The sequence below is a fragment of the Monodelphis domestica genome, chromosome 1 (genome assembly GCF_027887165.1).
Source record: "Monodelphis domestica isolate mMonDom1 chromosome 1, mMonDom1.pri, whole genome shotgun sequence".
NCBI lineage: Eukaryota > Metazoa > Chordata > Mammalia > Didelphimorphia > Didelphidae > Monodelphis > Monodelphis domestica.
Genome location: NC_077227.1, coordinates 254,775,000 through 254,798,597, shown reverse-complemented (window position 1 = coordinate 254,798,597; position 23,598 = coordinate 254,775,000). Strand labels below are relative to the sequence as shown.

Here is a 23,598-nt window from a genome sequence, read left to right as displayed (position 1 = left end):
CAATACCAAAGGACTCATGATGAGAAATGCTATCCATCTCCAGAGAAAGAACTACTGGATTTTAAAAGCAGAGTGAAGCATATCATTTTCACTTTTTTCCCTTCATTTTGTCTTTTTCCATAACATGCCCAACAGGGAAATATGTTTTTTAATGTGTTTTGCATGATTGTATATGTATATGTATGTATGTGTATGTATATGTATATGTATATATATGTATAACCTATATTAAATTTCTTACCATCTCAGGGAAGGTGGGAAGGGGGGAGAGAGGAAAGGAGAGAATTTGTAACTCAAAATGTTAGAAAACAAATGCTAAAAATTGTCTTTATATGTACTTGGGAAAAAATAAAACATGGTCAGAGGGGAAAAATAATCTACTAACTTTAAAAAAATGTTCATTCAAGTACAAGGAATAGAATACTTAAGAAACCTTGCTCATTGCAATGAAAGGAGATAAAAAATTAGAACCACACACTTTATGTGAATAGTAGAACTAATATTCTATCTATCTATCTAATTTTAATTTAATTTTTATTTCCATAGCAAAGTCCAGGCTCGAGTAGCCTTCTCTGCCTACCTCCAACATGTTCAAACTAGACTGATGAAAGATAGTGGAGGTCAATCCTTTAGTGCCAGTTGGGCTGCCAAAGAGGATGAACAGATGGTAAGTCCCTTTATGTTAGTGCCGTCTTGGTGGGGAGAACTATGGTTATAATTGAATTGACTTGTTTCTGAGATACATAGCAGTGAATTCTCCTGATAAGAGAATATTATATAGTACTTTCATTTCTGTAAATGTAGAGAAAATCATCTGATGGAACTTAACTCAACTTGGAGAGTAAAGCCTGGCACTTTAAAATAGAATATGCCATTATAGAATTTCTAACTTCTTTTTTCCTCATAGGAAATAATCCATAAATTATCTTCCATTGATTTACCAATTATTTCTTTAACATTTACAAACTTGTTTAAATGCCATATTAACTGCTAATTGGCCAAATTTACAAAAAAAAATTTCAGTCTTTATTAACTTTGATTTTTATATATAATTTCTCAATAAGTCCTTTGTTCTATCAGAATGACAAGAAACCTCAAGCCAGTCGATGAGAATCAAATGGCTTAAGGAATCTAATCTTTTTGTTTATAGGTATTTCTAACCCAATATAAAAAAGCCTTTAAGTTTGAAAATTTGTCATTCTCTATGCATCTTAGCAGTGATTATTCTTCTACCCTCCTATTCTATATATTTAAAAAAAAAAAGCAGGACCTTATGTTGCATATAGTATAAATACAATTTGGTTATCCTTGAAAATAGCTTGTGAGAATAAAAAAGTTGAGCAGCACAGAGATAAAGCCTTATGTTGTGAATAATCCTTCAGCTGTCAGTGGAAAAAGTTAGCCCTTCTCTTTCCAAGTGCAATTAAAATTACTTCTTCAAGAGTCAGTTTGTCTGCTGCACAGTGAAAACTACATTTTAAAATAATAGATTGAACCACCCTACAGTAAAATCTGCTATGGTGGTATGGTGAAATCCAACCTTCTGACTGAGAGATCACTCCTCTATACTGGAATAAATTAATAAATTGGTATCAATAGCACAACTGACAAAATAGCCAAGAAAAAGGAGGGAAAAAACCCAAACTTTTTTTTTTAAATATTGCAGATTGCTGATTTGGGATTTCTATTTGGTAATCCTAAGATATCCATTAGATATTTGAGGATCATCTTTTACACATGATTTGCTATTCATTAAGAGAGAACAACTTGTTAAAGATCATTATAGATTCTTTTTTTTTTCATAATGACAATTTATTTCAAAAATTTTTTGCTGATTTATTTTAATTTTTGCATCATTTACATTTCTCACAATTTCCTCTTTCTATACCCATCCCATAGAGCCATTTCTTACAATAAAGAATATATTTTAAAAGAATGGAAAAGGTTCAACTAAAGTAAGCAACATGTTGAAAAAATCTGATGTGGGAGGTAATCTTATACCTTTGCGCAAAAGTAGGAGGGAAGTATCTTCTGATATTTCTTTTTTGAAGTCAACATTGGTCATCATTTTTTAGCATCTTTTAAATAATTTTATTGTTCTTTCTCTTTACATTATCATTGTATGTCTAACATACTGCTAGATTTTTAAATATGTATTTGTTTTCCTGGTTCTGCTTATATTACTTTCCATCAATTCATGTGTCTTTCTTTTCTTTTTAATTTAATTTAAATTTTTTTTTGGTTACAATACTCACTTTATTTCCCTCCCTCCCCTCCACCCACCCTTCCCACAGCTGATGCACAATTTCATTGGTTATTACTTGTGTCCTTGATCAGAACCTATTTCCATGTTGTTGTTTGCACTAGAATGTTCATTTAGTCTACATCCCCAACCATATCCCTTCAACCCATGTATTCAAGCAGTTGTTTTTCTTCGGTGTTTTTACTCTCACAGTGTTTCCTCTGAATGTGGATAGTGGTTTTTCTCGTAGATTCCTCCAAGTTGTTCAGGATCACTGCATTGCCATTAATGGAGAAGTCCATTACATTCAATTGTACCACAGTGTATCAATCTCTGTGTATAATGTTTTCCTGGTTCTGCTCCTCTCTCTCTGCATCAATTCCTGAAAGTTGGTTGTTCCAGGCCCCATGGAATTCCTCCACTTTATCATTCCTTTGCATCTGCAAAGAGTGATAGCTTGGTCTCCTCATTGCCAATTTTAATACCTTCAATTTCTTTTTCTTCTCTTATTGCTACTGCTAGTGTTATTGTTCTTCCCTCTTTGGGTCAATTTCAATGTATGTAAGAGTTGAGTATTTCCTGTCTCCAACCTCTTTACCTTTCCAGTGTATTGATGTTCTCCCCCCTCCCATCATGAGCTTCTTTGTGACATATACATTTAACCCCTTTTGTTTCTTTTCCCATTTCTTTTAGTATTAACCTCTTTTTTTTTAGCTCTAGTTGTGTGTGTGTGTATATATATATATATGTGTGTGTGTGTGTGTGTGTGTGTGTGTATTTATGCATACATATATCTATATACCTATTCATTTCTTGTTATTTCAGCCTATACAGTATGTCACTGTTCCCTCTATGTGTAATTCTTCTAGCTGCCCAGGTGATAACAACAGTTTTTAAGTTACCAATGACCTCGTTTCTTATAGGGATACATATCATTTTAACTTACTGATTCTCTTAAAAAATTTTTTTTGTTCTGTTTTGTTTTGTTTTGTTTTTTCTTTTTTTCCCCTCTTTTTTAATTACCTTTTGATGATTCTCTTGAGTTCTGTGCTTGGACATCAAATTTTCCGTTCAGGTCTGATCTTTCTTTACAAATTCTTGGAATTCCTCTATTTTGTTGAATGACCATACTTTCCCCTGTAAGAATATAGTCAGTTTTGCTGGGTAGTTGATTCTTGGTTGTAGACCTAGTTCCCTTGCTTTCTGGAATATCATAGTCCCTGCATTTTGGTCCTTCAGTGTAGGTGCAGCCAGATCCTGTGTTATCCTCACTGTGTTTCCATGGTATCTGAATGACTTTTTCTTGGTAGTTTGTAATATTTTTTCTTTGGCTCTGATAATTCTTGAATTTGGCTATAACATTCCTGGGTCTTATCAGTTGGGGATTAAGTACAGGAGGTGATATGTGGATTCTTTCAATCTCTACTTTTCTCTCTTGTTCTAGGATATCGGGGCAGTTTTCTTTAATAATTTCCTGTAGTATTATGCCCAGGCTTTTTCTTTTGTCATGGTCTTCTGGTAGACCAATGATTCTTAAATTGTCTATCCTCGAATGATTTTCTAAATCTTCTATTTTGTGAATGAGATGTTGCATATTTTCCTCAATTTTTTCATTCTTTTGGTTTTGTTTCATCTCCTTTGCCTCATTTTCAAGCTGGTTGATTTTGGCTTTCAAGACACTATTTTCTGTTTCCAGATGGCTTATCTTAGTTTTTAAGTTCTTTTCCCAATTGTCTTCAGCCTCTCTTAGTTGTGTTTTGAATTGCTTTTTGAGTTCTTCCAAAGCCTGTATCCAATTTGCTGGTATTTCTGATTTTTCCTTTGCTGATCCCTCCCCCTCTGTTTCATTTGCTCTTTGCTCGTTACCTGTACGGAAGCTGTCTATTGTAATTTCTTTCTTCATTTTCTGTTATTTGCTCATATTTACCCCTTCTTTGCTCCCTGTATTTGTATGTGCTCTTGCTCCTCTCATTTTTTTGGTTTTGGGGGTTTATGTCAGTCTCCCCTCTTGGAGCTTTGACAGAAGGTCTCTCCCTGCAGTCTGTGGGGGAGGGGTATTATAGTTTGAGCTTCCCTGTCCTCTGGAGGCTTTTGATTGGATTAAATTTAAATCCAGAAGTCTGTGAAGGAGAGTTGTTGGAGTTTGGGCTTCCCTGACTACTGAAGACTTTTGATGGGATTAATTTCAGCTGGGTTGGGCTGGATGTGCCCTGAGGCCAAAACCTCCTGGGAAGGTTAGAGCAATATGAAGGGTCTTTGTAGCTCTGTCCAGGCTGCCAGCTCTGTGTTCCTTCTCCAGCTCCTTCCCCACCACCTGTGTTCAACACTCTGAGCTTGGCACAGCCCTGCCTGCAAGGTACACCCTCCAGACCAGTGCCTTTGCCTGCCCAGAGGTTCCCGCTGCTGCTGGAGGCTTATGTTGGGGGAGGGAGGGGTCCTGGGACTTTCCTTCTTCCTTCCCCTTAAACCCGAGTGTTCTCAGATTCTGGCTTTTGGGGAGGGGCATACCTTTTGGATTGAGTCCAGCAGGAGGTTTCCTTGGCCATGTCTTGTTGTTAGGTTTGATTTTCATTCTCCTAGGAGCAGTCACTTTGTGATCAGTAAGGAAGGGTTTTCAGAGATCTGAACTTCTGGTGCGTCTAAGCCGCCATTTTGACTCCCAAGTCTTCATGTGTCTTTCTATGCTTCTCTTTATTCTTCATTTTTCTTTTTCTGTCATTGACATCTTTCAACCATATGCCTAACCTTGGAGGCTTTGACTTTCTTAGAGACATAGAAAAACTATGAATATTTTTGTCACTGATAAAATAATTTCAGATTGCTTACTAGTATGGTTGAACCGAATCACTTCAAGCAACACTTTATCACTGGGTCTGTCTTTCCATAACCCCTCCAACAAAGATTTTCCCCATATTTTGTCACCTTTGCCAATTTGCTGATTATTTGGTGTAAGCTTAGGATTATTTTGATTTGCTTTCCTGTCATTTTTAGTGATTAGAGAATTTTTGCCATCAGAGGTTGCAAACCTGTTATCCATAACCTTAAAAAAATTAACTTTCATTAGCAATCGTGATTCTATGTTTATTTTATATATTTTAAAAACATTCTGAGGCATCCATATATTTCACCAGATGTTGCTATAGTTGTTAATGATATAAAAAATCTTAAGATTAATAGGTTCATAGTTGGCAGTATTTTTCAGTTCTTTTGAGAATTGCTTGTTCACATCATTTGACCACTTACTGAGAAGTCACTTTTGATTTTACAATTTTTTATTTTGAATTTTTATTTTCAGTTCAAAATTCTTTCCCTCCTTCCAATACCTTTCCCATCCATTGAGAAGAAAAGCAATATAATACCCCATTATAGTTGTGAAATCATGAGTTCACATGCTGATAATAATTGTCTATATGTCTTAATTATTAAAATTTTGTTAGAGCTATAATGCAAACATTTTTTTTCTTGTTTTTTTTCTTCCTTGTTATCCTGGGTGAATTAATTTTGTTCTTGCAGAAGCTTTTGGATTTCATGTAATTAAAATTATTTCTTTATTTTTTGTAGTTTTTTAAATAATTTGTTTCATTAAGAAGTAATTATCTTCTCAAAGCTATTAAAATATATGATCTGCTTCTCTTTTAATTTTTTATATTATCTTTAATATTTAGGTCATGATGTATAGTGTAAATGTTGATTTAAAACTAGCTACTACCACTCTACTTGCTAGATTTCCTAGAAATTCTTGTAAGATAGGAAGTTCTTCCCAAGATGATGAATATTTTCGAGTTATTGAACACCAGTATTATTTCTTAATTCTTTCTTGTCGAGTTTGTTACATTGAGCTACTTTTCTATTTTTTAATTGGTACCAAATGGCTTTGATTATTAAGCTATATAATATAGTTTACAATATAGAGAAATAATTTCATTACTTCCTTTTATTTTTATTTCCAAAAGAATTTTGTTGTTATTCCATGGATGGGTAAAGTCTGTTTGGTTTTATCATGAAATCTATATATAACTATGAGGATATTAATAATTTTATTATTTTGGCATGGTCTTGCCCTGTGTACTGATTATTTTTATAGTTATTTAAATTAAATTCTTTATTAAGAATATTTTGCAAGTATATATTTAAAGATGTTGAATATCTTTTGATAGATTGACTCCTTTCACAGTTATTTTGAATGGAATTTCTCTATTATTTCCTGTTGGATTTTGAGATTTTATTGAAGAAATTCTTTATATGTCAGTGGATTTAGTTTATAAGTTTCAACTTCATTAAAACTTTTCTCTCAAATAGTTTCTTTGCTGATTCTGAACTATTTTTCAAGTAATCATAACATCAATAAATAAGAATAGCTTGATCATCTCTTTGCCCATATTTATGCCTTTAATTCTTCTCTTGTCATTTATTATGGCTAGCATTTCTAGACCTTTATCAGAAAGTAATAGGGAAAGGATATGTCCTTGCTTTAATACTTTTATTTACTGGAAAGTTGCTAATGTTTCCCCATTCCACATAATACTCATTTGGTAGATACTTTTCATCAGATTGAAATGATTCCTATGAGTCTATACTTGTAAAGATTTTAGAAAAAAATCAGTGTTGTACTTTTTCAAAGGTTTGGTGTTTTTTTCCCTTTGTATATTCATAGTCAGAGGCATCATGTAGAAAGAGCTTTGGCATAGGAGCCGGCAAGACTGGGTTCAAATTCTGCCTCTATGCTATTTATTATCTCTGTGACTTTAGACAAATCACTTAACCTTTCTTAGCTTCAGTTTCCTCATTTGTAAAAGGAGAGAGTTATAGTAGATGACTTTTAAGCCCCTTGTCATGTAAGTCCTGCCTCTGACATATACATTACTGGCTTTGTGACTATTTTTTTCTCTTTTTTTTTTATTAAATTAATTTATTTAGTCAATTTAGAACATTATTCCTTGGTTACAAGAATCACATTATTTCTCTCCCTCCCCTTTACCCCGCCCTTCCTGCACCCGACGCACAATTTCATTGGGTATTACTTGTGTTCTTGATCAGAACCTATTTCCATGTTGTTGGTGTTTGCATTAGGATGTTCATGTGGAGTCTACCTCCTCAGTCATATCCCCTCGACCCATGTATTCAAGCATTTGTTTTTCTTCTGTGTTTCTACTCTCACAGTTTTTCCTCTGAATGTGAATAGTGGTTTTTCTCATAGATTTCTCCAAGTTGTTCAGGATCACTGCATTGCCACTAATGGAGAAGTCCATTACATTCGATTGTACCATAATGTATCAGTCTCTATGTACAATGTTCTCCTGGTTCTGCTCCTTTTGCTCTGCATCAATTCCTGGAGGTTGTTCCAGTTCCCATGGAATCCCTCCACTTTATTGTTCCTTTGGGCACAATAGTATTCCATCAACACCAGATACCAAAATTTGTTCAGCCATTCCCCAATTGAAGGGCATCCCCTCATTTTCCAATTTTTAACCACCACAAAGAGTGAAGCTATGAATATTTTTGTACATGTCTTTTTCCTTATGATCTCTTTGGGGTACAAGTAATTTAGCATCTCACTAATCTAGGTAACTCTTAATGTATTGAGGTAGTATGCATATCTGGGATTTCCCTTTACTACTGAAATTGTATATGCAGATCCCTTCTCCTTTATTGATATAATCATTTCATTTAGAGTATTTTTAATATTATCCATTATGTTGAATGTTGTCCAGATTCTGAACTATCCTTGCATCCCAGGTATAACTACAATGTGCTATAATTGTTTCACCTGGATTTAGCTTAAATTTTTTAAATTGATATTCGTTTACAATATTGATCCATAATTCTTTCTTTACTTTGCCATAATTTAATTTAGATGCTGGAATTATATTTATTTCATAAAAGGAAACTGGTAGGGACAGGTAGGTGGTTTAGTGGATAGAAAACCAGGACTGGGTTCAAATGTGGCCTCAGATACTTCCTAGCAGTGTCATTCTGGGCAAGTCACTTAACCTCAATTATGTATTCATGACCACTCCTCTGCTCTGGAATTGAGCCTTAGTATCAATTTTATGCAGAAGGTAAGGAGTTATTTGGGTTTTTTTTAAAGAAATTGTTAGTATTTGCTTCCTTAGTATTTCTAGAGTATTTGTTTTTCTTTAAAATTTTAATAGAATCATCCTGTAAATTTATCTAAATCAAGTTTTTATTTTTTCACCTTTCAGTATTGCATTTTGACTACGTATAATTTGCTTTGCAGATATTATATTTGTAATCATATCAGGTTGGAGTCTTTTGTGTTTTTATTCATTCTGCCATTTTCTTTTTTATTGAATAGTAAGTTCACTTTTTGAATATTTAATTTTATCTTTTTTAACAAACAAAAAACCAATTTCTCCTGCCATTGCTACTGACCCACTGAAGAAAAGAAAAAAAAAAACCCTTGTAATAAATATACATAGTGAAGCAAACTATTGTCTATCTCCAAAAAAGGTATCTGTCTCAGTCTGCATTCTGAGCCCATTATCTAATTTTCAGGAGTTTGTGGAATATATCATTGTGTAATTGTAGTTGGTCATTACATTGATTAAAATCATAGTTCTAAAACCTTTCCAACTTGCTTATCTTTATATTGTTTTTATATAACTTGTTCTCTTTGTTCTGTTAACTTCACTCTGCACCAGTTTATAAATATCTTCCCAGGTATCTTTGTAACTATATTTTTCATAATTTCTTAGAGCAAAATAGAATTATTATATATTAGTCTGCTATAATTTGTTTAGATATTCCCAAATTGATAGTCCCCCTCCTTAGTTCTCAGTTCTTTGATTCCACAAAAAGAGACTGCTATATATATTTTTGTACACATGGTTCCTTTTCTTCATTCTTCAGTTTCTTTGATTCCAGTATTGCCGGGTCAAAGAATATGCACATTCTAGTAGTTTTTTCAGGATAGGTCATAATTTCTTTTTAGAGTAATGACTACCATTTCATAACCCTGCCAACAGTATATAAATATGCCTGTTTTCCAATAGCCTCTCCCACATTTGTTACTTCCTTTTTCTTTTTCTTCTTCCTCTTTTTTTTGGGGGGGGGTCATTTTTGTTAACATGATGAATATTCATTGTAACCTCAGAATTGCTTGAATGAACACTTCTCTAATTTGGAGCATTTTTTCTCATGGCTACTAGTAATCTGGATTTCTCTTTGAAAACTGCCTGTTCATACTTGACCATTATTAATTGTGCAATGGATCTTATTCTTACAAAGGAATCATATACTTATGTAGCTTAGAAATGATGTAAAGATTAACTGTGCTGAAAATAAGAGCCATTAACAGTCAATCAGTAAATGTTTATTAAGTGTTTGCTGTGTTCCAGTTACTTCTAAGTGCTAGGCATACAAAACATGTTAAAAGACAGTGTCTCCACTTTTAAGGCACTCCACTCACAGTGTAATGGGGGAGACAACAAGCCAAAAACTATGTAAAAGTAAACTATATACAGGATAAATAGAAAACAAATACAGGATAAATAGAAAACAAATAAGAGGAAGAAAACACTAGAATTAAGAAGTGTTGGGAAAATTTATAGATGAGATTTTTATTGGAACTTAAAGGAAGCCAGAGAAGTAAACAATTAGAGAAGAAGGAATAATTTCTTTTAAAAGTATCTTAGCAATAAAATCCACTGTGGCTCAGGTCGCAGGAAATGCTTCAGGCCATCTGGTCAGTTGATCTACAATGACTAGACAAAATTTATAACGTCCAGCCTTTGGCATTGTTTTGAAATCTATCTGTAGATGTTCAAAAGGCGTGTAAGCCAGAGGATGCCCACCAAAGGCTTTTCCACAAAATACATGTTGGTTATATGCTTGGCAGGTAGAGTAAGCTGAACACACTTTAGAGGCTATAGTAGTTATACTAGGGGCTATCCATACTCTCTTAACAGAGTCCACAATGCCCTGGGTGCCAAAATGACCATTTTTATGAATAGATTGGCAAATTTGGTGATAGAAACTTCTAGGGAGCAGGGGTTTTCCTTCAGATGATACCCATACTCCATTGATCTGTTTTGCTTTGAATTTTTGTTTCCATTTTTCCACTTCCTTTTTATTATAGGAAAGTGATAAATTTAAATCATCAGTGGTTGTTAATGTTAAAATTAATTCAGGTCCTTCTATGGCTGCTAGCTTTGCAGCAGCATCTGCTCGATCATTTCCTCTAGAGACAGGGTTGGTGCCACCTGTATGGACAGAGAAATGAACTACAGCTTGGGCTTCAGGCAGCTGGAGAGCAGAAAGAACTTCATTAATAATTTCTGCATTAGCTATAGATTTCCAACTGAGGTTAAAAATCCTCTTTGGAGCCATAGCATTCCAAATGAATGACAAATTCCAAAAACATATCTAGAATCCATATGAATTGTTGCCTTTTTATCCTTGGCAATTATACAAGCGTGCTTCAGAACTATGAGTTCTGCTCCTTGAGCTCTAATATTAGAGGGTAGTGAAGTTGACCACTCAGTGGCAAATTCTGAGACTACACAGCTCCAGTGTAGCGTATGCCATCCCTCATAAAAGAGAAACCATCAGTAAATAAGATCAGATCTGCATTGTCTAAGGGAGTGTCCAAGAGATTATCTCGAGGCTTTTCTGCCATGGGCACTAATGTTTCACAATTGTGTAATGGTTCTCCTGAACTAGGTAAATCTGGAAGTAAGGTGGCAGGGTTAAGGGTTGTACAGTGTTTCAAGGTAATGTTTTCACTATTTAACAAGGTTATTTCATACCTTGTAATTCTCTGATCCAAGAATGCCTGTGTTCTATGCTTTAACAACAATGCTTCTACCTCATGTGGGCACATAATTGTTAATGGACATCCCAATACTAGATCAACAGTTTTTGTCACTAGTAAGGCTGTAGCAGCTACTCCTCTAAAACATGGTATTGCTCCTGATGCTACTGGGTCAACTGGACCCAGTTGGGCAGAATAATAAGCAATTGGGCATGGAGAAGGTCCCAAATTCTGAGTTAAAACACCTGAAGCTACTCCTCCTTGCTCCTTGCTGGCTTGTTGTAATCTTGGATGCCTAGAGCAGGGGCAGACAGGATAGCCTTTTTTAGCTCTGATAGAGCTGAGAAGTGTTCAGGCTCTAATTTGAGGGGTTCAGGGACCGAATCCTTTGTTAATGCTATAAGGGGTTTAGTAATTTCCCCAAAGCAAGGAATCCATTGTCTGCAAAACCCTGTTGCTCTTAAAATTGCTCTAAACTGTTTCTTAGTAGTAGGAGCTCTTAAATTTTTAATATTCTCAATTCGTTTTGGAAAAATATAGCAAGCACCAGCAGTCAGAATGAATCCCAAATATTCTACTTTAGAGAGATACCACTAAACCTTATCCTTGAGATTTTATGTCCTCTTTTGTGCAATTCCAAAAGAAGGTGTTTGCTATCTTCCTGACATGTTTCTGTGTCTGTTGAAGCCAAGAGTTCATATTTGATTAATTTGCTATTTTTAAATGTTATATTTGTGTCTTGGCTCAAAATTTGTGCAAATAAACTCGGGCTTTCCACGTAACTCTGTGGCAGACAACTCCATGTATATACTGTGAGCCCTTCCAAGTAAAAGCAAAAATATGCCTGGAGTTCTCATGTATAGGTCTAGAAAAGAAAACTGAGCACAAGTCTACTACTGTAAAGTATGTAGCTATGCTGGGAATAGAGGAAATAATAGTATTTATGTTGGAAACTACAGAGTGTATCTTTATAACGTTATTATTCACCGCCCTCAGATCCTGTACGAATCTATAGAGGTGCTTGCCATCAGGCCCTCTTTTTGGTTTTTTAACCGTCAGGATGGGCATGTTGAATTCAGATTTACAAGGGATTATTATCCCCTGTTTAATTAAAGAGTTAATTACTGGGGTAATACCCTCAATTGCCTCTTTTGAGAGGGGATACTGAGGAATGGAAGGAGGTGGGCTAGATTTAGTTTTTATCTGCACAGGAACAGCAGATTTAAGTAAGCCTACATTGGAAGAAGATGTGGCCCAAAGAGACTCTGGTATATCTTCAGGTATTTCAAAAGTGGGAGTCTCTTTTGCCTCCTGGCTCTCTGAGAGAAGTACAGGTAGTAAATTGAAAGATTCCTCTGGTATTTCCAATGATAAGGAACCATCTGGGGAGCAAGTTATTGTGGCTCTGATTTTGCATAGAAGGTCTCTCCCCAGCAAATTTAAAGGGGAGTCAGGCATCAAAAGAAAGGAATGTTGTACCTCTAGGGGTCCTACAGACACCATTCTAGGGGGAAGTTTTTAACTCTTTGGGGTATACCTGATACTCCCATTACACTTTGTGAGTCAATGGAATAACAGTTTAAATCAGGTACATTCTTTAATAGGTGTTACCCACCTTTAAGGTAACATGGGGTTCATTAGTATGGGGAGGGCAGTGGATAGGGACAACAGGTAGTAGGACATCAGGGTCCAGAAAATCAAAGGTTGTATCCTCTGATTCATATGCTCCAGTCTCCCCTCCCCCAGACACCTTCATTGTGTTTGGGATGTTCCTTGGGCACCCCCCCTAAAGGGCAACCCCCAAGTGGTATTAGCACCTCAAGTATTTTTTGGATGAGCACTATTTCTTATATATTGTTGTTGGATATTATCATTTTCTTCATTTGGAGCATTGTCATTCTTTTCCCAATTCCTATTTCTAAAATTCTGGTTTCTAAAGTTCTTATTTCTATAGTCATTATAGTTATTTCTATAGTCATTATTATAATTTCTAAAATTTCTAAAATTCTGGTTTCTATGATTATTATCATCATTTCTATAGTTATAATTTCTAAAGTTGTTATTAAACTGCGTATTCCTTCCAATAATCTTGAGAAAAGTTCTACATTCTATCATTTTGTGGCCCTTCTTCTCACAGAAGTGGCAGGTTACTGATTTATTCGTGGATTCCTGCAAAGGGGCTATAGTCTCTCCCTTATTTTTCAATTGTCTCTTTAACATTTCAATTTCTTTCTTTAAGTCTTTCACTAATGTATTGTGTTCCTCAGATCTTTTTACACGACCCTTATAAACATAGGTTGCTACTCTCCTCAATTCTTTGAGGTCCATAGAGTCCCAATTAGGACAGCTAGTTTTAAAGTAGTCTTTTGCCACTGAACAATTCTCACCAAATTGCCTATGTATTTGCCTAATATACCTTTCTCTGGAAAAATCAAGGTCCATATATGTATTTCCTATGTCAATAAGTCTGTCCATTAACTGGGAAGAAGGTTCATCAATATCTTGTCGGGTTCTTTCAAATTTTGACCATTTTTCAGGTCTATCAGAGCAAGCTCTCGTGGCTGTCAATAATGCTTCTCTGGCCTGGTTTAGTTTTGTGTGATCTAGTTCAACATTGGGGTTCCAATGTGGATCTTCAGTTGGCCAATAATGTCTTTTTCTACCTAGCTTCTGTTTAGCTAGAGAGATGATATTGTTTTTTTCTCTTTTTGTTAAAAATGTCTCTAATAAATTCTCAACATCCATCCAAGGGGTGTCAAAAGTTCTGAATATGTTCTCTAATTAATATTGGTTCTTCCTCAAATGATGGAAGGTCTTCCTTAAATTTATTTAAATCCTCAGGGCTAAAAGGTGTATGATGTCTTGCAAATACCAAGTTCCCATCTTTATAAAAAGTGGGTACTTCCCTTAAAGTAAATAACCTATCTGAATTATTTTGTACTTCTGTTTCTAGGCTTCTTAATCCATTCTCTATGGGGTCGGTATGAGAAAAAGAAGGGTTGGGCACACTGAAGGAAAGGGTTTGTTGTTGTCACATAGTGCCAGAAAGATCAGAAGTAAGAAGGATCTGGGAATTGAATTGGGCAGGGTGGGAAGGAGGGGCAAAGGAAGAAGTGTTAGTAACTGGGGGGAAAGATACAGAGGTTTTAGGGTTGGAAGAATGAGTAGGGTCAGAAGTATGGGTGGGGTGTGAACTTAGAGTGGAGGGTGTGGGATTGGAAGCATGGGCAGTGGGAGGAGTGGGTTGGTTAGAAGTAGGGTTTTCTGAGGCTGATGGGGCAGGGGGAGGGGTGGGTTGGTTAAGAGCAGGGGGATCTAATGCCCGGTTGGCAGGGGGAGCAGTGGTTTGGCTAGGAGGATTAGTGTCCAGAGCAGGGTGGGACAGAGATTCTGATAATGTTCTTAACTCTCTTTTAATGTTTCTCATAAAAGCTACTATCTCTCCATGATGTCCCTATATAAGCTCCTGCTGAGTATTTAGTTCTGCATTTTGTTGAATATTAGAGGGAGCAGTTGGTTGGTTTGACTGAGAAATGAGTTCTTCATGGAGATCCAATATTACAGTTACAACAATCAAAAACTCAAAGGACAGTGGTATGTTGATTAGATTTTGCCATAAATTCCATGGGATGAGCCCTTTCAGAGAGACAAGGAATTCTGTATTTACAAGTTTGGTCATGGAGCTGATGAGCCAGCTGTTAAGTAAGTTGCAGACCAATGCTTATATTTAAAAAAAAAAAAGTATTTACTGAAAAGCCAGTTGTTAACTAAGTTCTGAACTGGCTGTAACTCCATATTTCTAAAGTAAACACATGGGGAGCAGGACAAGGCCAAAAGTTTTTCCCAGGTTTCCCTTAATACTAATTTAGTCAGTTGTTCCCTAAAGGAAAGGATATTTAGAAACAGCTCTCCTAGCCAGGACCTTAGGGCCCTGTTGCTTAGATTTAAAACAGCTGTGTTCTATTCAATTTAAGGAGAAATCAATGTTTTTTACTTACCCACTCTTGCAGCTGTGTTTTGAAGCAGAGTTAGCACGTTTAAAAAGACTGACTGACAGAGCAAGTAATAAAGAGAGAAAGGAAAGAGACTTCACAGAAATTTTTGAGAGTTTTCATCGCAAACCAACGTGGTCTGCCATAAACTGTTACAGACAAAAGAGTGGTTGCCATAAACTGTGACCGCGAAAATATGGTTTCAAGACTCTGAATTGCCAAAACTAAAGATAATTTTAGTGTCTTGAATTTATATAAAAAAATAAAGTGGTCACCATGGGGAAAATTCCCAAATATACCCAAGTCAGCTGGTTTTTATGGAGATCTAATTAATACAAATGAAGGAATTAAGGAAAAGGAAAGAGACAGAGTAAGAGAAAATAATAGGAAGGCTAGGGCCTAGGCCGGCCTAGGCCTTTCTCTTTAAAAGAGAAAACTAAGTCAATCTTTAATCACTCACCACAAGATCCTTCCAAGCAAAACTCTAGTGTTCAGAGAGACCCTCCAGTTCAGCTCCTGAAGCTGAACTAATCCAAACTCCCCTAAACTGGTTCAGACAGCTCCTTTTAAAGAGAATTTTCTCCTATGTCACCTCCCCTAAGTTTTCATGTCCACCAATCACAATAGATACTTTTTCAAAGGACTGACCATTCTTAATTCACATCTTGTTATCACCTTCTTAATTCACATCTTGTTATCACCTTCTCTGGGTAGACTAAAACTTCTGAGTATTTCACATCTCTTTGCTAAGCTTGCCCTTTTAGTGATTAATTTGAGCTTCATAGGTAATTAGCACCCTTTTGTATTAGATCTAGCTTAAGGGCTTTTGCCTCACTATAAGTATGGGTTAAGTACTTTTTCATTGTTCAGTAAGGAGTTTTACAACTTTATCTTCCCCTTAAGGTATGCCTAAATATGGGTGGAGTAAGGTTAAGTTCTCAATACATTCCTGACAAGTACCTGCATTTTTTAAATGGGGGATAACCTTAACCAACTGTTTTAAGGTAGAGTTTGAACAGTTTTAAGATTCACAAGATATTGTGATGATATTCATAAGATGATATTCATAAGAGAATATCAAGGAAGAAAGAGGGATCAACAGTGTCAAAGGTTGTAGAGAGGCGAAAAAGAATGTGAATTCAAAAGAGGCCTTTGCATTTGGAAATTGTGATTTTTTATGACTTTGGAGCGATATAGTGGAATAATGAAGCTGGAATGCAGATTGTAAAGAGTCACAAAATGAGTGAAAATCAAGCAAGTAGAGGTACTTATTGTAGGTAGGAGATTAACCTTAAAAGGCAGAGGGAGATATAGGTTAATGTTTAGCAAAGATGGAAGGATGAAAGTTTTTGAGGATCTGGGAGACCTGGGGTATTTTTGTATGCAGTAATGAATGAGCTAGTAGACAGAGAGATTGACAATAAGTATTAGGTTGTAGGCATGACAGAGAGGTCAATTCATATAGGATATGGGATGAAATGGGAAAAGGTAGAGGGGTTAGCTTTGGTAAATAGTAAGGCCATCTCATAATGTGAAACAGTATTGAAGGAGGAGATAGAGATGATAAATATTGAAGGAGAGATTCAGAGGAGATAGAAATAGAGGTATCTAAGTGTTAGAAGATGAGAAAGAGAGGTTAAGAAGAAGTTCATAGCAGATTGTTTCAGTTTTTGCTGTAAATAAGCCATAGTTTTCAGATGAGGGTAAGAGAAATAAGATGAATAGAAGGTTTATAGAAAGACAAAAAGGTTTGAAAGAGCCATTATGGAGAATAGGATAATTAATTGATTAGGGAAGTAAAGTAGGATTACATAGCAGCAGTGAGGGTCCAGGCAAAGCTGTGTCATAAAAATTTGTAGTGATTCAGTCAGACTGAATTTTCTCCATCTTCAGCAACATATATGTAGGAGAAATGCTAATCTTAACTTGAACACCTCATATACCTCCCCCACTCACTCAGTGGGTGGCAAATAATGGTGTGATCTGTAATAGTTTAAAAAGGATTGTTGCCAAATTATAATTACAATTAAAATTATGAGATTGTTAGTAGCTTTATTACAGCAAAGTAGAGATAGTAAAGAGAGGGAAATGTAGGGAGGAGGTAGAGTGTTGCCTAGCCACCATAAGTGCCTATCCAATGAAATCCAGCTCACCTCTCCCACCCAACAGGAGTCCAATCTCCAGTCAGAAATCTGCGAGAATCCCTTCAGCAAGAGTCACTAGTGCCCAAGTCTGAATCTGTGTCCCTTCTGCCTAAGTCACCAATGCAGGAATCTGAATCTCCATAGAGAGAGTATTAATTTGAAATGTCCCACTTTGTGCTGGGTCTCACCTTATAAATATTTGTCTCCACCCACTAGTTCTCCCTCATCACATCTCAGGAGCCAATCATAGTTATCATAAGTTATCTTTAAGTTATCTGGCACTGTCCAGGGGGACAATGCTTGTGGGATCAGTTTCCTGTCTCATTGGTTTCAACTTCCTTTCTCTGAGAGTATGTCTGTACTTGCAATCAATACTAAGGGATCTTCGATTTTCTGACTGATTACATTAAAGAAAACAAAGGGAGTATGATTCCCTTTTCACAGATCCAAGGCTGAGGACTGGCCAGGTGTAATTACATATGTTAACAGGGCTGTAACTCAAGAGGAAGATGAAGAATTCAGTTGGTTCATTGGGGAATCAAGAAGAGGGAAAGAGGTGGCAGTTTAGGGAAGATGCTCTGGGAGAGTATGTTTCTCATAAAGATCGTATTGTTGAGTTCTGTTTTCTAATCTATTCTGTTATTAATCTTCCAATATTATAGGTAAATTCTTTCCATTCATGTTGAGTTATAAGGGTTATATATATATATGAGTTAAAATTTAAAATTTTGTATATTCTTCTGTCTTTGTCCTTCCTTGCTTTTGCTTCCTTTGTTCCTTTTTAACAAGAAAAGATAGTAAAGAAATATTCTTCACAATAATACTCTGTGCTTAATGACAGCCTTTGTCTCCTTGACCCCCTCTCTTCCCCTTGCCTAGATTCTAGTTTCAGATTCTTATTGTTTTCCTTTTTTTTTTTTAAAGCCCTTACTTTCCATTCTGGAATCAATACTGTGTATTAATTCCAAGGCAGAAGAGTGGTAAGGGCTAGGCAATGGGCTTAAGTGACTTGCCCAAGGTCACACAACTGGGAAGTCACATTTGAACCTAGGACCTCCTGTCTCTAGGTCTGGCTCTCAATTCATTGAGCTATCCAACTGCCCCCTTACTGTTTTCCTTTTGAAACTTCTCTCCATAATTTGTTCTCCAAGGTTATCATTTATTTTGCTTGTGACTAATTCATTCCTAAAACCACCCTTTCTCTTATTCCATCCTCTCCCTGTTCTTTTGTGGAATTAAACTTATTTATTCACAAAACTCAGTATGTGTGTGTCTGTTCTACCCTTCTTTGAGATGAAAATATGAATGAAGTAAAAAACTGCTCCTCCAGCTGTGTGATCTTGGGCAAGTCACTTGACCCCCATTGCCTAGCCCTTACCACTCTTCTGCCTTGGAGCCAATACATAGTATTGATTCCAAGATGGAAGGTAAGGGTTTAAATTTAAAAAAAAACAAAAAACTGCTCCTCTACTCCTTCTTCCTTGTTTGTATAGGCTTTCTACTTTTGCATCATAATTATGCAAATTAAGTTATTTGAGTCTTTCTCCCTAGTTTATTTTTCCCTTCCTTTTCCTTCTTTTAGTCATCAAAAACATAACAAATTACTCTTGAGGTTTCATCAGAATTTATTCTTGTATAGTCCTTTCTCATGCCATACTCACCTTTATCTTTTTCTTTATATTTCCTCATTTATCTTTATCTTAATTCTTGCATTTACATTTCAGCTCTAGCTTTTTCAGTAGGAATACTTGGAAGTCTTTCTATTTCAAAGTAGAATTTTACTTTTTGCCCTGTAGAATTTTACACAGTTTTTTAGGTTAAATTATTCTTGAATATAAATTTTATATTTTGCCTTTTGCTTTATTTCATTTAATTTCATTATATTTTAACATTTGCTACAGTCCTCCATTATGGGAATTGACAAATATTGTCTGATACAGCATTTGTTCAGTATTTGAATTCTTTCTATCTGTTTTCAGGTTTTTTGGTATGATTCATTTGATCTATAAGTTTTGAATTATGTTTGTGATGTTCCATGGAATTTTCATTTTCAGATTAGCCAGTCTCAGACTCACCAGAAGGGACATGCTACCATGCTTGACTTCCAATAATATTTAAATAATATCTTTTTAAAAAATATTTTAAAGTATTAAATTTTATTTTATTTTTCCCCCAAGTACATGTAGAGTTTCCAACATTTTTCAAAGAATACTGAGTCTTAAATTTTTTATTTCCCTCCCTAGTCCCAGCCTCTAACCTTCAATGAGATTGAAAACAATCTTATATAGATTTTACATGTGCAAACTGTAAAACATTTTTCCATATTAATCCTTTTGTGGAAGGAAATGCAAAAAAAAAAATTAAAAGAAAAAGTTTGCTTTGGTCTGGATTCAGACTCAGTTCTTTTGTCTGGAAGTAGGCGACATTTTTTATCATGAGTCCTTGAGGATAATTTTGGATCATTATATTGTTGAGAATAGGTGTTATTTGCAGTTATTCATTGTAAAGTTTGCCTGTCATTGTGTACAATGTTCTCCTGGTTCTTCTTATTTCACTCTGTTTCAGTTCATTTAAATCTTTCCAGGTTTTTCTGAGCTCTTCCTGCTTATCATTTCTTACAGCACAATAGTATCCCATTACAATCATATAGTATTATTTACTCAGCCATTCCATAATTGATGGGTATTCCCTCACTTTCCAAATCTTCACCTCCCTAAAAAGATCTACTTTAAATATTTTTGTACATATAGGTCCTCCACACACACACACACACACACACACATACACACCTTTAAAAAAATCTCTTTGGAATACAAATAATGATGATATTGCTGGTCAAAGAGTATGCACAGTCTTATGACCCTTTGGGCATAGGACCAAATTGTTCTTCTGAATGACTGAATCAATTCACAACTCCCCCAATAATGCCTTCATGTCCCAGCTTTCCCATATCCCCATCAAATTTCATCATTTTTCTTTTCTGTCATAATAGCCTATCTGATAGGTGTGGGGTGCTACCTCAGAGTTAATTTGTATTTTTCTTAATAATAGTGATTTAGAGCATTTTTTGCATGACCGTAGAGACCTTTAATTACCTTGAGAACTACCTATTTATATCCTTTGACCATTTATTAATTGGGCCATGATTTGTATTCTTATGTATTCAACTCATTTCTCTATGTATTTGAGAAACAAGACCTGTATTAGAAAGACTTATAAAAATGTTACAGTATTATGATTACTGTATATTACTTTCCATCCTATTCACCCCTATTTAGTTTCTGACTTCCACCTCCCCAATTTGCCCTCTTTTCTATCATTCTCACCCCTAGCCTCCTTCTTTTATCCACTTCCCCTCCTACTTTCCTGTAGGGCAAGATAACTTTCTATACCCAATTCATTTTGTGTATTCTTCACTCATTAAGTCAATTCTTTTTTTTTCCTTTTAAACTATACCTTCCATCTTGGAGTCAATACTTTGTATTGGCTCCAAGGCAGAAGAATGGCAAGGGCTAGGCAATGGGGGTCAAGTGACTTGCCCAGGGTCACACAGCTGGGAAGTGTCTGAGGCCAGATTTGAACTTAGGACCTCCCGTCTCTAGGCCTGGATCTCAATCCACTTAGCACCCCAGCTGCCCCCTTCATTGAGTCAATTCTGATTAAGGTAAAGTTCACATACTTTCTTCCCTACTTCTCCCCCATTTTCCCCTCCACTCATTCCCCACCCCATCATATTCAACTCACACCTTTGCCCTCTCTCTATGTATACACCTTCCAACTGCCCTAATAATGATAAAGTTCTTTTTTGTTATAAGAATCCTCTTTCCATTTATGGATACATACAGTTTAATCTTATTGAATGACTCTTGATTTCTCTTTCCTGTTGATCTTTTTATTATTCTCTTGAGTTTTGTATTGGAGAGTTAAATTTTTCTTTCAGCTCTGGTCTTTTCAATAGGATTGTTTGAACATCCTCTATTTCATTGAATACCCATGTTCCCTCTGAAGGATTATGCTCAGTTTTGCTAGGTAAATAATTCTTGGTTGAAATCCTGACTCCTTTGCCCTTTGGAATATCACATTTGAAGCTCTCCAGTCCATTAATGTAGAAACTGCTAAGTCTTGTATTATCCTGACTGTGGCTCCATGGTACTTGAATTGTTTCTTTTTTAGCTGCTTACAATATTTTCTCCTTGACCTAGGAGTTTTGGAATTTGGCTATTATTTTCCTAGGAGTTATTCTTTTTGGCTCTCTTTCAGGAAGTGATTGGTGGATTCTTTCAATTTCTAGTTTGTACTCCAATTCTAGAATATCAGGGCAGTTTTCCTTGATAATTTCTTGAAAGATGATGTATACACTCTTTTTTTTAAATCATGATTTTTCAGGTAATCCAGTAATTCTTAAATTTTATCTCCTGGGTTTATTTTCTAGCTCAGTTGTTTTTCCCATGTGATATTTCACATTTTCTTCTGTATTTTTTTTTCATTCTTTTGACTTTAGAGTCATTAGCTTTCACTTGCCCAATTCTGATTTCCGAAGCATGATTTTCTTGAGTGAACTTTTGTACCTTCTTTTCCATATGGCCAATTCTAAAGAGTTAATTTCCTCAGTGAATTTTTGTATCTTTTTCCAAAGGGTTGATTCTGTCTTTTCAATAAGTTTTCCTCTTCATTTAATTTTTTGTATGTCTTTTTCCATTTGACCAATTCTGCTTTTTAATGAGTTTTTTTTCTTCTTTGGATTTTTGTGCCTCTTTTACTGTTACTGTTACTTATTTAGTATTTTTTTTGTGCCTCCCTTCCTATGCTATTGACTTTTTTTTCATGCTTATCATGCATCATTCTCATTTCTTTTCCCAATTTTTCTTCTACCTCTCTTGTTTAATTTTTTAAATCCTTTTCTTAGCTCCCCCATTAATTCTTTTTGGACTTGAGACCAATTCATATTTTTCTTGTAGGTTTTGAATGCAGCAGTATTGACTGTTATCTTCTTCTGAGTTTTTTGCTCTTCCCTATCACCATAACTTGCTTTGTTGAGTTTCTTTTGGGGGGCTCTTTAACTGTGGTAAAGTGAACACTGTTCCAAGTTCCAGGTTCTTTATACAGCTGCCTTTAGAACTGTCACTGGTTTCAGTTCTTCCATGATGGTATGATGTAAGGAAAGATATGTTTAATACTCTTCCAGTCTGTGCTCTAGTTTTTTAGTAACCCCTTGGAACTATGTCCAGGGTCCTTTGCTTCCCTGTGACAGCAGGTGCTGCTGTGTGCTTGTGTTCCTCCTCACCCTACAGTTGTGCCCCAAGAACCTGAGTCTGTGTATGGACAACACAAACAGGAGTCAAGAAAGGGACCCCTGTAATCTGAGCAGTTTTCTGATATCTCTCCCCTTACCATCTGTGGCTGAAAGTTCTAGAAGCATTTGTTGCTGCTTTAATTGCACCCAAGTCATTTTCCTTTCTTTGGGCTTCCTTTGACATCCTGTGCTCCCCCTCAACCCTGGTAACTAGTTCCCTTATGCCAGCCTTCTAAGTTGTTTTGAATCAAAAATTTTCTTTGCCTTACTTTTTTGTGGGCTAAGCTGCTCCAGAATATATTTTGAGGTGTCACATAATAGCTTTTTGGAGGTTAATTTAGTTGAAATAAGATGGGTCCCTGTACTTTCTCCACCATCTTGGCTTTGCTCCCTTCCTCCAACAGATCAGCAGTTTTTGATATGAAATACTTTACATTTTATTTTATCCTTACCCCCCCAACCTTTTGACTTTTCTTTCCTAATTATTATTATCTCATGGAGTCATTAAATTATCTTGGTCTAGTTTTTATTCTCAACATTTAATTCTCACTCCAAATATTTCCTTCAGTTTTCTCATTTCTTTTCCAGTTTTCTAGAGCTTTCATTTCAAAAGTAACGACATTCTCAACTCATTTTTAAAAATCTTTTGCTTCATTTCTTTCAAGAGTTCTAGTTGACTTTTTTTTTGCCATTTGCCATTTGCCATTATCCCTTCTCATGGGACAGAATATTGTTCATAGTAACACAAAGCTCTCTTAGATGGTATCCAGTGTACCAACTCTCCCCCCAAATAAATCATCATGAAATCCTTGTATTCAATCTCAGGCATATATTTTGCCCATAGAGTACTTTGAATTGGGATCCCTCCCTTTCAATCTATCGGTTTTAATTCTTCCTTTCTGTCACTTCCACTATTCTCTTGAAGACTTTCTTCTTGTTGAGTAACTATATGGTCATCAGCCTTTCACTGTTTTCCCATGTGACTTAATTAGGGTAGAAGAAGTACAATTAAAATCCTCCTCAATTATGTTAGCTATGTGACCCTGAGTATCTTATTTTTTCTCAGTCTCAATTTCCTCATCTATAAAATAGAGATAGTAATAGCACCTACTTCCCATAACTGTTGCAAGGATCAAATTAGAAAATGCACATAA

The 23,598-nt window shown here is 35.6% G+C and overlaps 1 protein-coding gene across 34 annotated transcripts in view; it reads left to right on the top strand.

Moving 5' to 3' along the window:
- The window catches only part of TTLL5 (tubulin tyrosine ligase like 5), a 409,941-nt gene that overhangs the window by 168,426 nt on the left and 217,917 nt on the right, over positions 1 to 23,598 (top strand). For all 34 annotated transcript variants that reach the window (XR_008914964.1, XR_008914965.1, XM_056810663.1 and 31 more), the window contains one exon: positions 547 to 667. Coding sequence is in view for 32 of the 34 variants with exons in the window: in XM_056810663.1 (XP_056666641.1) it covers positions 547 to 667 (121 nt within the window). In the remaining 2 variants the exon portion in view is untranslated. The remainder of the gene's footprint in view (positions 1 to 546; positions 668 to 23,598) is intronic.